General features: G+C 42.7%; 1 protein-coding gene across 2 annotated transcripts; it reads right to left on the bottom strand.

The window, feature by feature from the left end:
• sec22bb (SEC22 homolog B, vesicle trafficking protein b) lies at nucleotides 1-5,106 on the bottom strand. 2 transcript variants are annotated; one of them, XM_005727071.2, is made up of 6 exons: nucleotides 4,631-5,106; nucleotides 3,391-3,402; nucleotides 2,973-3,082; nucleotides 2,676-2,836; nucleotides 1,497-1,643; nucleotides 1-1,364 (listed from the first exon to the last, which is right to left on the bottom strand). In XM_005727071.2, the coding sequence occupies exons 1-6, from the start codon at nucleotides 4,703-4,705 to the stop codon at nucleotides 1,210-1,212; spliced, it is 660 nt and encodes a 219-aa protein (XP_005727128.1). In that variant the 5' UTR covers nucleotides 4,706-5,106; the 3' UTR covers nucleotides 1-1,209. The 2 variants fall into 2 exon arrangements, with proteins under 2 accessions (XP_005727128.1, XP_005727129.1); XM_005727072.1 differs by lacking the exon at nucleotides 3,391-3,402 and having other exon boundaries at nucleotides 4,631-5,104.
• Between the last annotated feature and the right edge of the window lie 8,573 nt (nucleotides 5,107-13,679).

Raw genomic sequence — 13,679 nt, 5'->3', positions numbered from 1 at the left:
TGAGTGTAAAAGACTTTATTCGTAGAGAGAAGACAGAACAGGAAAAGAGGCGGGTTCCTTTCCAGCTGAGAGCGAACAGCGGCGACTCTCAGCTTTAAATGAAGTCTACAAATTTTACAAAACAAAAGGAGCCCGCTGAACTTCAAATGTCTCTGAACGCCTGCTTGCAGTCATGGTGGGAGCGCCGTCACGCGGCTCAGGGTTACCAGACTGTACAACAATTATTGGGATTAAATGTAATATTCCTCATCACCTGAAGTTACTCAGTACTTGAGATAGAGATTAATATATACCATATAATATTCAGAATCAAGACGCGCACACATGGAGCTTTCATTTATTGGAAATATTACAATTTTAAAGCCACTCTTAAAAAAAAAAAGGCAGTTCTAAGGGCTAAAGCTGAATATAATCAAGGCCACTTTTACATGACATGAAGACTTCCTCATCATTGGACCTACTCCTTATTTAACCATGCAAACATTAATAATAAGCTTTTAAATATTAACCTTCAGTGATCCACCGAGCACAGTTTGTATTTTACTCAATAATTATTGTACAGTCACTGATTGGCTCACCATCATCCCACACATCTTGGCTAATTAAATCAGGTCAAACAGCGTCTGCAGGCTTCCACACAGTATTTAAAAAAAACAAACTAAAAAAAACAGCTGACTTGGATATCTTTTCCTATTACGTTGCCGGGGTGATTTAACATCCTAAAAATATTAATGCTATGTCTTTGAAATCTCTTAGACTAATGGATATGCTGTGCATCACTGCCATGATTATTTTATTAAAGGAAGCGCAGGAAAAAATGAAATTAGGTGGACAATCAGCCGCTCCTGTTACAGCACAACACAGCTTTGAAAACTCACAAAACTTTTCTTTTCTTTTTGCACGCACACACACACACACACACTCCCACATTCGCACATCATCTGAAAACCCCGGCTACTACGAGAGCATTGTTGTGTAATTGTTATTAATAAAACTATGTACTATGACATCATTTATATTCAGAGCACACATCCATGGACAGGCGAGGACAAAATGGGCGGTGGCATGTTTGTAAAGTCTTATTAAGAGCAGGAATCCTGTGTTTTTAGTCGAAGTTGACAGCTTTTCTTAGTGTCTGCAGACTCTAAGCAGCCCATTTTCCCACTTCGGCACCTCCTCCTCCTCCTTCTTCTTTTTCTCTTTCCTCTCTTAGAGCCACCAGAAGCGTACGTAGACAATGAGCATGATGAAAAAGACACCTCCAGCTGCCAGCTTGGCATAGGTGGAGCGGGTATTCAGATACTTGGCGTCGCTTCTGTACTTTTTCGACAGGCTGGACAAGTTGCTGGCCTTGGAGTCGAGTGCTGTGAGGAGGAGAAAGCAGAGGGAGAAAAAAAAGTAAAGGGGGGTTGGGAAGGAGCAGGATAAGCACAAGCGCGCAGAGAAAACTCCCATCACGGCTCCGTTTGACCCGAACACAGATGACAGACACTCACCGGAAAGCGCCTCTCCTCTCTGCAGCACCTCCTCGATGTTCGCCACCATGATCCTCTGTACGTCCTGCAGTTCTGTGTTGATGCTGCCCAGATTCCTCCTCGCTCGGCTGTCGATGTACGACTTCTTGGTTTTTTGAATGTAGGTGTCTGAAGAGAGAGAGACAGCCCACAGTTATTTCAAGCTCTGTGTGTTCAGTTACTTCACAGCCCTGCCTGTGACAAAAACGCTGACTGCCAGGATCCTTTCCCCGGAGGACTAAAGTGGATTTTTATTGAATTTCATAGAAAACACATTTCCCAGCTTTGAATGAGAGCAGAGAGACTGCTGATGCTGACCTATTAAACAGATCTAGTCGCACAAGAGCTGATCCTTTTCTTCCCTTTTAGTCCTCTGATAAATTCCTGTTATCAGTATTTTTCATTTAAATTTAAGTGATTCAGAAATGTTTCACACACAGACTCCTTATTAAAAACCCCGAGTTTTGTAAACACTTTTTTTGCTGCTCATATTTTGGATACTTTGTGGCGACCGACTTGTTTTTAGAGCCACAAACACATCAAGCGGCTCTTAAGAGGAGTCGCAGTTTCTGGCACCTCAGTGTCTTCAGCCTGGAGGTTTCTGTGTGGTTTCACAATGATTTACACCCTGAGTTCATCTGCAGGGAGGAAATAAAAAAAATCAGCCCCTAGCACCACAACTTCACTGAACATATAAAATATTAATAGTCACCAGCAGCAGAAGCACATAAGCATGTGTCAGCATCTTAGAAATAATCAGAGAACTCTCTGTTAGTCTGAAACTGCTTGGATGATTGGTTTTCAGGTTTCTGCTGCCTGCTCTGCTCAGTATGCAGCGTTGCATACTTATATGTAACCATCACAGCTAAGTGCCAAAACCCCCTAACCTAAACCTCGTTCTAAGTTTAGCCCTAAAACCAAGTTTCAATCCTCAAACCTGCCTCTGAAGGGGTACAGACGAAGGTGAGACTTTAAGTTTCACATAATCCGATCACTTTGATGGCTCTCACAAAGATAGCTGGACATGTTTTTATCGGATTTTTCTTATTTGTTGTTTGTGGCTTTATGACGAGCAGTCATAAGAGCACAGATCGAGTGTTTCCTGCACAGGTTTAACATGTAACCCGGTTTATACTACTACTACTACATGTCTTTTCTTACCAAACTCAATGAAGGAGTAAGGCCGGGATACTGTGGGGACCTTCTTTCCGTGCTGCTCATGAAACTCTGCCTGGAGGTCTTCTAGGTAAGCAAAGGCTAGCTTCTTGGGAAAGCTGGCTTCACAAAGCACCAGGTAGCACACTCCCTTCTCTATACAATAGCTGAAAAAAAGCAACATAAAAATGTACTTTGAGTGGAGCATGAGGAAATGCACTGAAAACATCTATCCGTGTGTGCTTAATTCCTCGCAAACCACGAAGAGACGATTATTTTGAGACAGTTTGGATTCTCACTCACTGAAACGCCATCGAACCGGCCTCTAAAGTGCAGCGTGTGGGGCTCTGCTCATTGAGTTTCCTGAAGAGCTGCTTAGCTTGACTCTGATACTGCTGAAGGTCCCGGCCCAGCTAAAGAGATGAAAAGCATAAGTGGTTTAAAAAAACAAAAAAAAACAAGTACTGATATCGAGCACAGAGAACACAGAAATTAATCAAAATCTGATTCGTATGCAGCAGAATTAGAAGCAAATGTGATTATTTTACCACCAAAAGAAATGAAGGCAACGTAGATTTGAGCACGTTATGTATCTGAGGGTTTTACAGACATACTCAGACAGCGGCGGGACGTTAAACGATGACACTAATTTACAGATAGATAATGTGGTTGTTTGAGAAACACATGTGATGCTGAGGCACAGAGCGGAGACGCAACAAACCTTTTCACTTCCCTTCATGAAAGCAAACAAGAGAAGGAGGAAAAGATGTTAGAGTCAAGGCGAGCACAAGCATAAAGGTTTTAAAAGCAACAACTCATGTTACAAATGGCATCCATTTGAACATTTCAAGAAGTCCACCAACGTCATCAGGCATATTTCATCTACAGGTAATAATAAAATGTGGGGAGTGGATTCTACTTCACTGGAGTCACTTAGTGTTAACCAGTGTAATAATGAATGATAGGTATAAAGTGAGTCAGTCACTTACTAACTGACAAATAACCACGTCAGTTTCCAGCCTCCCCACCACCCTGAGCTAGATGAGCATATTAGCAAATAGATGAATGGATGGATGCTTGATCTTTCAGCCATACATCAGTACCAGCCTGGTGACGGTCTTATATTGTAAGACCCTACAATAATAGAGAGAAACCCCAGTAATCAGATGACCCACTATGACCAAGCGCTCGGCGACAGTGGGAAGGAAAAACTCCCTTTTAACAGGAAGAAATCTCCCACTGAACCGAGCTCAGGGAGGGAGACAGGACAGAAACACGCTGTGGAAGAGAGCCAGAGATTAATAATAATAACTAAAGATTAAATGCAGAGAGGTGTATAAAAACATAGTGAGTGAACTAAGAAGCACCAAGTGCATCATGGGAATCCCCCAGCAGCCTACACCTATTGTAACTAAGTGAGGATTCAGGGTCACCTGTTCCAGCCTTAACTATATGCTTTATCTTGAATCCAGGAGAGGGGCCTGAAAGCTGAAAGCCCTGCCTCCCATTCTACTTTTAAATACTCTAGAAACCAAACGTAACCCCCCAATGCGAGATCGAAGTGGACTAATGGGGTGATATGGTGATGAGAGGTCAAAGTTTCATATCTCAGTCCTGAACTTATGCGATGCTGTAATGACGTGAAATAAAAAGCTGTGGCAGAAGCGGTCTGATGACTCAGTCGCTTCAGGCAGGTAAATAACGAGGTGGACAGGTGGACAGGCCTACAGCAGGACAGGCCTACAGCAGGACACCTATCAGCAAATCAAACGGCTCAATTAACTTTCACACGCCAAACCAGAAAGTCATGGTGGGGGTGGTGCTGGTGCCCTCAAACGACCCACATCTGGATGAAAACAAGCGCTCTAAAGGCGGACGTGAGAGCTGGCAGCGGGTTAACGTTGGCTAGCGTGTCACTATAACATTAGTGCAGGATACAAGCATTCACTAATAATCCTCACCTGCTCGTCCTCCTGCATGGAGGCGGCCAGCGGCAGGCCGTCAGCCAGCCGAGCGATCATCGTCAGTAGCACCATCTCTGCGAAAAGCTCCGCTGCTCAGCACACACTGCAGGCTCCTCGAAGCTCCGTTTGACAGGCTGAAAACTGACAACACCGCAGCACTGACGCTGAGCTGGCCGGAAATGCTATAGATTTGTGTCACAGCTAAATCCCGCCGCGGAACCAGGCGGACAAACACAAAGGTTCCGCGTCGCCGTCCCTGATACGAAACTTATTAATTTCAGGTATTTGTTAGAATATAATTACGACAATCTTATATGCGTTAAATTAGATTTTGTTAAGTTCAAATTAAAATTTGCTGCTTTATCTTGTTTTTCTTCTTTTGGCTGCTTCCGCCACAGCGTGTGGTCTGCTTTCATCTCCTCCGTCACTACATCCATGAACCTCCTCTGAGGTCTTCCTCGTTTCCTCCTACCTGGCACTCCTCCTCCCCTGCACATCCCCAAACCATCTCTAATGCTGGGCTTATGCTGGGCTTACACTGTGCGATTTTTGGCCCATTTTGAGCCGATTTTTGAGTCGTGCGATCGTTTTGGCGATCGGCCCGATTTTGGCCTTCATCGTGCGTCGTGCATCGTGTAGTATACGTGGGGTAACGAGAAGCGATTGACACCTCACGACAAGCTCCCGATCATGAGGGTGTCACCGCAGTTTGTCACACTGCGCACGCGCAAACACAAATTTCAGCGAAAAAGACGGCGCAGCACGGCAGTGCAGCGTGTGATTTGGACACAAGCGATGGAGGCACAACTTGTAGAACTTTGGAAAGCTCATCCGAGCCTTTTCGATTTGGCCTTAAAAAATTATCACGACCACAACAACCGTGAAAATAGTTGGATCTACACTGCTGCTCAATCACAGCTGCCTGATCAATGTTTTTCATTAGCAATTTAGCAAAGTTGATGGCGGTGGTGTGCGTGTCTGTGTGAGTGAAAGACAGAAAGGGAGAGCGAGCGACAGAATTTCTGTTATAACCTTCGTTTTATGGACGCACAGTGTGAGCACTCAGGTCGCATCAGAGCATCAGGCCGTATAGTGTGAGACCCTGCATCGTGACCTATGAACTTCTAACCCCTGCGAGTCAATCGTACAGTTTGAGCAGGAGCTGAATCGCGCGACTGAAAAAATCGCACAGTGTCTGCCCAGCATAACTCATCTTCCATCACTATGTCTGCTCCCTGCATCCTCACCTATCTCCTTCACATTTACACACGCGTATTCTGTCTTACTTCAACCAGTGTTCATTCCTCTTCTCACCAGGGTATACTTCCACCTCTCCAGTCTCACCTCCACCTGCCCCCTACTCTCACTGCAGATCTCAATATTGTCTGGAAACATCATAGTCCACAGAGATTTCTGCCTCATAAAGAATGACATTTCATGAATAACAGTGGTGAGGTGTATGGTAGGAGTGACAGATGGGGTTAAGGTGGGGGTAGGATTATATATGGGATCTGCTTTGAGCTTCTTTTTGTATGCAGTGGCGATGAACAGGCTGACAGATGAGGTCAGGAGGAATCTCTGTGGACTCTGATGTTTGCAGATGACACTGTGATCTGTAGTGAGAGTAAGGAGCAGTTGGAGGAGAGCCGGGAGAGGTGGAGGTTTGCCATTGAGAGAGAGGAAGAAGAACCGAGAAGTAAGACAGAATACATGTGCGCGAAAGAGAGGGATGGTGGAAAAATGGGTACGCAAGGAACCGAGGTAATGAAGGTGGATGAGTTTAAATACTGTACAAGACAGGCGAAGCAGAGAGTGCAGGCAGGGTGGAGATGAGTGTCGGGGGTGATTTGTGACAGAAGGAGAGCAGCAAGAATGAAAGGGAAGGTTTCCGAGATGGTAGTGAGAGCTGCTTGGCAGTTCTGTTCTTGTAAAAAATGAACATTTGTATTATGAAGCACCAGTGTTGGGACTAACGCGTTATTAAGTAACGCGTTACAGTAACTACGTTATTATTGTGGTAACGAGCACGGTAACTAGTTATTATGCCAAAATCAGGAACGCCTTAGTCGTTACTGGGATTTAGATAGGGTCGTTACTCGTTACTTCGTGTGGTGGCATCGCGGAGGTTCCACAGATTCAGTAACATTAGCAAGTGGTGGAGGCAGCAGGTGGATGAAGGAAAGTATACGCAGAAGGAAAAGAGACCCGAGGCGGCCGCCGGTCCAAGTGTGAACTGAACTTCAGGTAAGAAGTTATGACCTGCAGTCTCTCTGGGTCAGATATGAACCAAGTTTAGGTGGAGTTTATTTTCGTTATTCTGACTTTTTCCGTACTGCGTGCTAGCTAGCATGACGGAGTTTCTATACAGCTGGGTGGGTGCTATGAAGTTAACGATGTTAAACTTTATTTTGTTCATAAGTTATTAGAGTTGCCAACCGTCCCGTCTGGTATTCAGAGAAAATATTACGCGTTTCTTATTGAGGTGAAAAGGAACAGTTTGTCCCGTAATTCAGCTACAATGAAAAAGGCACAAAGCTGGAGTTATTCTGTCTTTGCTGCACAGCTGCCTCTTCTTCTCTCATCCTCTCCCCCTCCCTCTCCCGTTCCTACTTCAATCATGAAAACTGATCAATGATCAGCTGATCGGCTCTCTTGTTTGTTTATCACTCACTTTGCGCCGAAAGAGGAAACCAGCGGATGTCGCGCTAAACAACAGCAGCACGTTTAAGCTTGATCAGCTATTGTTAGAATTTATTTAATATTAATTTCTAGTATCAGCTGATGTTTGCTGGAGCCACAGCTGCAAAAAAGCTGCTGGTCATGATATGGTTTGGTTATCTGGTGAGAGGGAAACATGAAGATGAAACCAGGAGATGTCCTTACTGGATCATCAGAGCTGAACAGGTGATGGAGAAACAGGTTTACCTTTTAGGTGACATGAATGAGTTGAAGGGAAGTTATGAACAGTTTCTGAGAGACAAATAACCCCAGGATCCTTTTTTAGGTAGCTGACAGCTGGTAACTGTGCAGGTGCGGATCTAGCAAAGTGTTGCCAGGGGGGCAGGTAGGACATTAACAGGGAAAGGTGGGCACAAGGAAATACTTTTCTTTCTTATTCTCATTTAAAATGTCTAGCTTTTAATGAAAAATTATCTGAATCTTACAACAAACGATTGATAGATTGATGCATATATACCATCAAAACAGTGTACTTCACTGTCACAACAGTGTTTGTTTTCATTCAAAGGCTTTATGATTTTCCCTATAATGGTGGGCCGGTCTCTAGTCAAAATGCCCGGGACGATTTTTTGTCCCAGTCCAGCCCTGTATGCAGCTCATCTGCAGTCTGGTGTTACCTACATCTTCCTATTCAGAAGGCAGAATTTCAGAGTTCTGAGTACAATCGAAAGCACCACGACTGCAGTTTTTGTGTTGGATGTAAAAGGCGCACATGACGCTGTGACGTAGGCTAGAATCATGGCAGCAGTCAATGACGGTCCAGGCGTGGGATTTCTCTCGTGGAAATATGCACATTATATTTTCCTTTCTATTGGTACGTGGCACAGTGCACTGTGGCAAGTAAGCAAGCTAGAAGACTGGCAAAGTTATGGAAGCAACACATTAACAAGAGAAGTCTGAGTAAAACCAAAGTTACTTTCCCTAGTAACTAGTTACTTTGAAAGTAACGAGTAACTTGAAGTAACTGAGTTACTTTTGAGAGAAGTAACTAGTAATGTAACTAAGTTACTATTTTAAAGTAACTTACCCAACACTGTGAAGCACTAATGCTCTTATAATGAGTATTAATCCAAGCAGTTTCCATGTGCCATGGCTCGATACAAATGATTATTGGACAGAATGATGTCACATTTGCTCCGCTTGTATTTTACAACATTGACTTGGTGGACCTGACCTGTAGGTGCAGGTTTAGATAGCAAACAGCAAAAGCGACTTTTTATCATTATGAGTTAATTGCAAATGATATTATTATAATTTTAAATAAACTTTAAAGAGATAAGAATGACCACATTGCAGCATCACTCATTACACAGTATTCATTCGATAGATTGTTTTCGTCTGCAGTACATCCGTTCAAAGTATTTTTAGGACTGAATTTAAGTAATATTTCAAAACCAGCAGCAGTGACTGCGAGAGTTTATTTACATGTATCACTCACCAGTTTCATGACTTTAGTGCTCTCACTTGTGATGAGAGGGAGTCATGCTGCATGTACACAGGAAGTCTGTCACAGCCCTGAAATAACAGAGAAGCACAGAGTGACCACAGTTTTTTCCACAGAACAGTTTTTCATCTCTCCTCTTGTTTTATGGAGGTAAAACATCTCTGATAAGGTCCGATATGAATCAGATAAAATACCACAAGTGTCTAGTATTACAGTTTAAACATGTTTGTCCTCTCTCCATTATTTTACATTCAGTTCTGTCTCTCATCTCTTTTCCCCTCACTTCCCAACCAGCTGCAGCAGATGGCTGCCCCTCCCTGGGTCCGCTGGGGTTCTTTCTGTCCCCCTCTGCCAAGTGCTTGCTCATAGAGGCTCCTCTGATGGCTGGGGTACTCTCTCAGAAATCTTAGGTGATTTTACATTATGGTTTAAAATGCTTTGAGTCAACAGTTATTATCAGCTGAACTGAATTTTCCATTTGAAGCAGGAAACAAGTTTACCAGTCCAGCCAGTATTCGCTACACACTTACTAATAAGTTCCCTGTCATGACAAGTAATCCAGAGACCACAATGAAAAGACAATGCTTAAAAGAAAGTGATGGCAAAAGGCCTCAAAACCATTTTAAACAGCATAAAACTCAAACTCTAGCCAGATGTGGTTAAATGACAAAAATTAGTCATGTTACTGATCCCGCACCACAGTTTCTCCTGTGACTAATCCAGTATTATATTCAGTCTTCTCTCAGTTGCTCCCTGTATGGGTCGCCAGATCAAATCACCTGCCTCCATCTCACCCTATCCCAGCATCCTCCCCGGTCACATCAATACTCTGCATGTCCCCCTGCAGCTGCATCTTCATCGTCATCATCTCCCTCTCAGCCTTGCCTCTCTGACTTTGAGCTGTCCCTCTGTCTCCAAACCAAACAGCAGGTCTTGCCGTCTGTTGCTTTGGATAGCTCAGGCTCGCGTAATTCAATCTCATTCTTTATCATCCACATGTTCAATTTGGCCACAATGTTACGGATGCCCTTCCTAACACAATCCTCCCCCCTTTATATGGGCCTGGGACTAACACTAGGAGTGTCTCGGTGGCTTGTGGCCCCCTTGTGGCTGTGTTTGGTTATTGTATACAATACTATTTACAATTTTGACCAAATACAAATTGACAGTTAATATTTAAGGCGTAAGCAACATTTTCCTGAAAGATCGGCTTTGAATGCAGTTTAAAACTTTAGTTTACATCAGCAGTTTAAAGGAGCAGAAGGCGAATCTGAGGGTTGGTGTGTAAGTTAAGAGAGGAAACTTTTTCAAAACTGTAAGCAGTTCAGATAGCTGAGATCTATAATGAGCCAAAGTCTAAAATGTTTCCAGTCAAATGTAATCATTTAGTCTCTAACGGTGTGTTTTAGCTGAATGGGCTTTACGTCACTTCGCATCTCTCACAACACAGCTTAAGAGAGACAAACACTGGATAAACACATACGTACTGTGTCACAGTGACCTCATGAAGTCCTCCTTGTCTGATCTAGTTTTTCTTAGCACGCACACATTCCTCCGAAAGGACTAAAGAATGTGCTGACTGTGAAACACAAAAACCAGTCAGCACACTTGTGCCCGATATTCTTAATGATTTGAAAGTACACAAATGAACACGCATAAGCATGCTGAGGATGAAAAAATGCAAAATATTCCAAAATATCCTGGATGGGAGATGGTTAATTCAGCAGCTGAATCCACCGGCAATGTATTTCTGTCATCTGAAGCAAAACACAGAAGTTCTCACACTTGATAATCATATTGCAGTGCATTTGATCAGCAGCACCAGGCCGATACCCTCTCGGGTCCTATGGACGTGGTGACAGTGTACTCAGTTTTCCACAGTTAGCCTCTACAAAGACTAAAAGAAACATGATCAGTGCTAATCAGCAAAGAGATAAACTCCTTTATTAGTAATAAATGCCTGACTGTTATAGTTACAGTACATTTCCCTTTTAAGACAGAAAGCAAACAATAATAAACAAAAATAATCAAGACCTCATTCTTCTCATGTGTTCAATGCTCCCTTTCATCATTAGGATCTTTATAGTGTCCGACACCTTTTCATTCAACAGGTCATATTTCTTAACTTCCGGATTCGTTATCCTGTCTCTCACGGATACAGCTCGTCATAACTGTCATTTTCAATTTTGTATTCAATTGAAGTCCATTTTGAAGCTCACAATAAGTCGAGAAGTGAAGCAATGATGCCCACTTTGTAACTTTTGTACTATAAAGAAATCATTTCCAGTTGTTATTACAATGTCATTCCATGCGTCTTAAATAGAAGCACTGACATGAGTCAAATCAGCTTCAGTCATGGTTTCAAACAGTAAGACCAGGATAACACTGCTGATTTGTGACGGTCTCCATTCTCACAAATGTAAAAACGGTGCTACATTTTCTACAGCATCATTTTTTCCATATTACATTAAAAGATCAAACCTTTGAAGTCAGTGGAGAATGCCCAGAAAAATACATACGCTCGCTACAAACACATCATGTGGCTGTCAAAAAACAAAAAAGATTTTTACTTCTGCCCTGTTTCGCCTGCTTACACCTCGAACATTAAAGGTTTGGTAATGTGAAACATCTGGTTACAGAGCAGCTGAAAAACACTCCTACATGAGGGGAATAACTGATTTTTTTATGTTAGTGTGTTACAATGTGATGTTCTGCTGGTAAACCCCAGGTCCTAGTACACAAATATACTCCTAAAAAATGGCTAAAGATACATAAACAAAAGAAGCTTTCCAGATGCCTGGAGCTTCTGATCGAGAATGTGGAGGATGTGTCAGAGCTGTTCCAATCCAACGAGGCTCGTCTCTGCAGCCCATTGCTGGCCAAGATCCAACAGCTCAGAGGGCTCCTGTTCACGCCTCACTGTGTTTTTCTGGCATAGGTTTAGCCCACTCAATATTCAGTCTATAATGTTGTAGTTAAACAGTGTATGACTGAAGTATTTTATTTTGAATTTAATTTTTATTTTACTCCGTACATGGCAAAAGTTTGGAGCCACCCCTTGTTTCTTCATATTTTGCTATGAAATTTTGAAACGGGTACAGCGATTGTTTCAAACATACATGGAAAAACAGCATATAAGGCAAAAACTGAGTTTGTATGTTTAGCACCTTTATCCTTTAGCATAGTCTGAACTCTGAGCAGCTCTCTGTCATCTCTGTGAGGATCTTCAGGAATAGTTCTCCAGGCTTCTTGGATGTTTCTGCCTCTGGATTATCCCACACTGCTTCAGTAATACTGAGCTTCGGGCTCTGAGGAGGCCCATCAGTGACCGATAGTATTCCAAGGTATGCTTTCACTGCGCTGGCAGTGTGTTTGGGATCATTGTCGTGCTGAAAAATGAAGATGCTGCCAATCAGATGCTGTCCAGATGTTACTGCATGGTGGATCAAACTCTGATGGTGCTTTTCTGTGTTCATAAATCATCAGTTTTAACAAAAGTCTCCAACACCACTGACAGAAATACACCCCAAACCATGACATCCAGGTCATTGTAGTCTAAGGAGCTTGGAAAGAAAAGCGTCTGGACTTGTTTAAGTTTCCTTGAAGACGGTTCACCTCTCGTCCGAGAAGCTTCTTCAGTTCTAAGAGCAATTGATTGTGGTGACACTCCTATAGGGCTTAAAATCTGGGACTCACCACCAATTGCTCTTAGAACTGAAGAAGCTTCTCGGATGAGAGGTGAACCGTCTTCAAGGAAACTTAAAGAAGTTCAGACACTTTTCTTTCCAAGCTTCTTAGACTACGATGACCTGGATGACTGAGAACCTTCACAGACATGACGAAGCACCATCTCGCTGGTGTACCTCTGTACTTCTTGACAAAATAATGAACTAAACTTTCAAATTTGGATTCTTCACTCGATCAGACCTGTTTACACTGATTTTCAGTCCAGTTTCATATCTCAGCCATACCCTTGTTTCCCTTCATTAAGCGCGGCTTCCTGACAGTCGCCCTTCCACTGAGACTAATAAGGCAGAGATCAGCTGGAGATCCAGATCATCTCTCAGGTTCTGTGTCAGGTCTTTGCTGGAGTATTTCATGTTTTTTTTTTAAGGACATGACTTTCAGATACTGTTCATCTGCAGCAGGTGAGACTTCTTCTGTCCACTTTGCTCAGATTAGTCGACTATCAAAATCGTCGATGACTAACTTAATAGTCAACGCGTCGTTTGAAGCTTTGTAGGATCCCAAAAGACGCAGGAATAAGTGGTAGGATTTAAGTGTAATAACCGACCAAAACAGAAAATGCCAGCACTGCATGTATAAGGATGCCAGCTGCTGTTAAACCCGGAGAAGAAAAAACTGTGTCCCAGAATTCATAGCGCAGCCCATCGCGGCCTTGCTCAGTTTCCAACATTGGCGGCAGCTAGTTAGTTTTAATACTACTCTTATTATTCTTTCTGGGTCACAAAATAAACGTTTAACATATTTTCAGTTTTTCAGTATTTTATTTGTTCCTGAGTAAATCGGTTTGGCTGAGATTAAAATTAGAGTTTTAACACAGCTGAATAAACCTCAAGCAGACAGCTGATTATCAGAAGTGTGAGATGCTCGAGAGTATGCTCCGGTGTCCTGTTATATTTTAGATAGCAAGGAGCAGGCGGCTGAGTTTATTAAACTCCACTGAAACAATCTGCAAATTTCATTTAAATTTAATAAACTATCATCTTGTCTTTATTTTTTAGTTAGCACATACCTCAAACACTTAAAGCTGTAAGCTAATGATAGTTACATAAGAGCAGATGCATGCTGGTGCAATAAGCTGTACTTGTACGTCCAATGGATGCATGATCTGATTAGTCG

Source organism: Pundamilia nyererei, unplaced genomic scaffold, assembly GCF_000239375.1.
Source record: "Pundamilia nyererei isolate P.nyererei 1_Seehausen unplaced genomic scaffold, PunNye1.0 scaffold00023, whole genome shotgun sequence".
Classification (NCBI taxonomy): Eukaryota; Metazoa; Chordata; class Actinopteri; order Cichliformes; family Cichlidae; genus Pundamilia; species Pundamilia nyererei.
Note: the sequence above shows the minus strand (reverse complement) of the source record. Positions and strands in the feature narration are given on the sequence as shown.

Bases quoted from the DNA above. Each gene is read 5' to 3' on its own strand.
- sec22bb (XM_005727071.2), bottom strand. From the start codon at position 4,705: ATGGTGCTACTGACGATGATCGCTCGGCTGGCTGACGGCCTGCCGCTG. The intron at 1,644-2,675 runs GTAAGAAAAGAC...CTCTCTCTTCAG, and splicing joins TTACTCCTTCATTGAGTTTG to ACACCTACATTCAAAAAACC. The intron at 1,365-1,496 runs GTGAGTGTCTGT...TCCTCCTCACAG, and splicing joins GAGAGGAGAGGCGCTTTCCG to CACTCGACTCCAAGGCCAGC.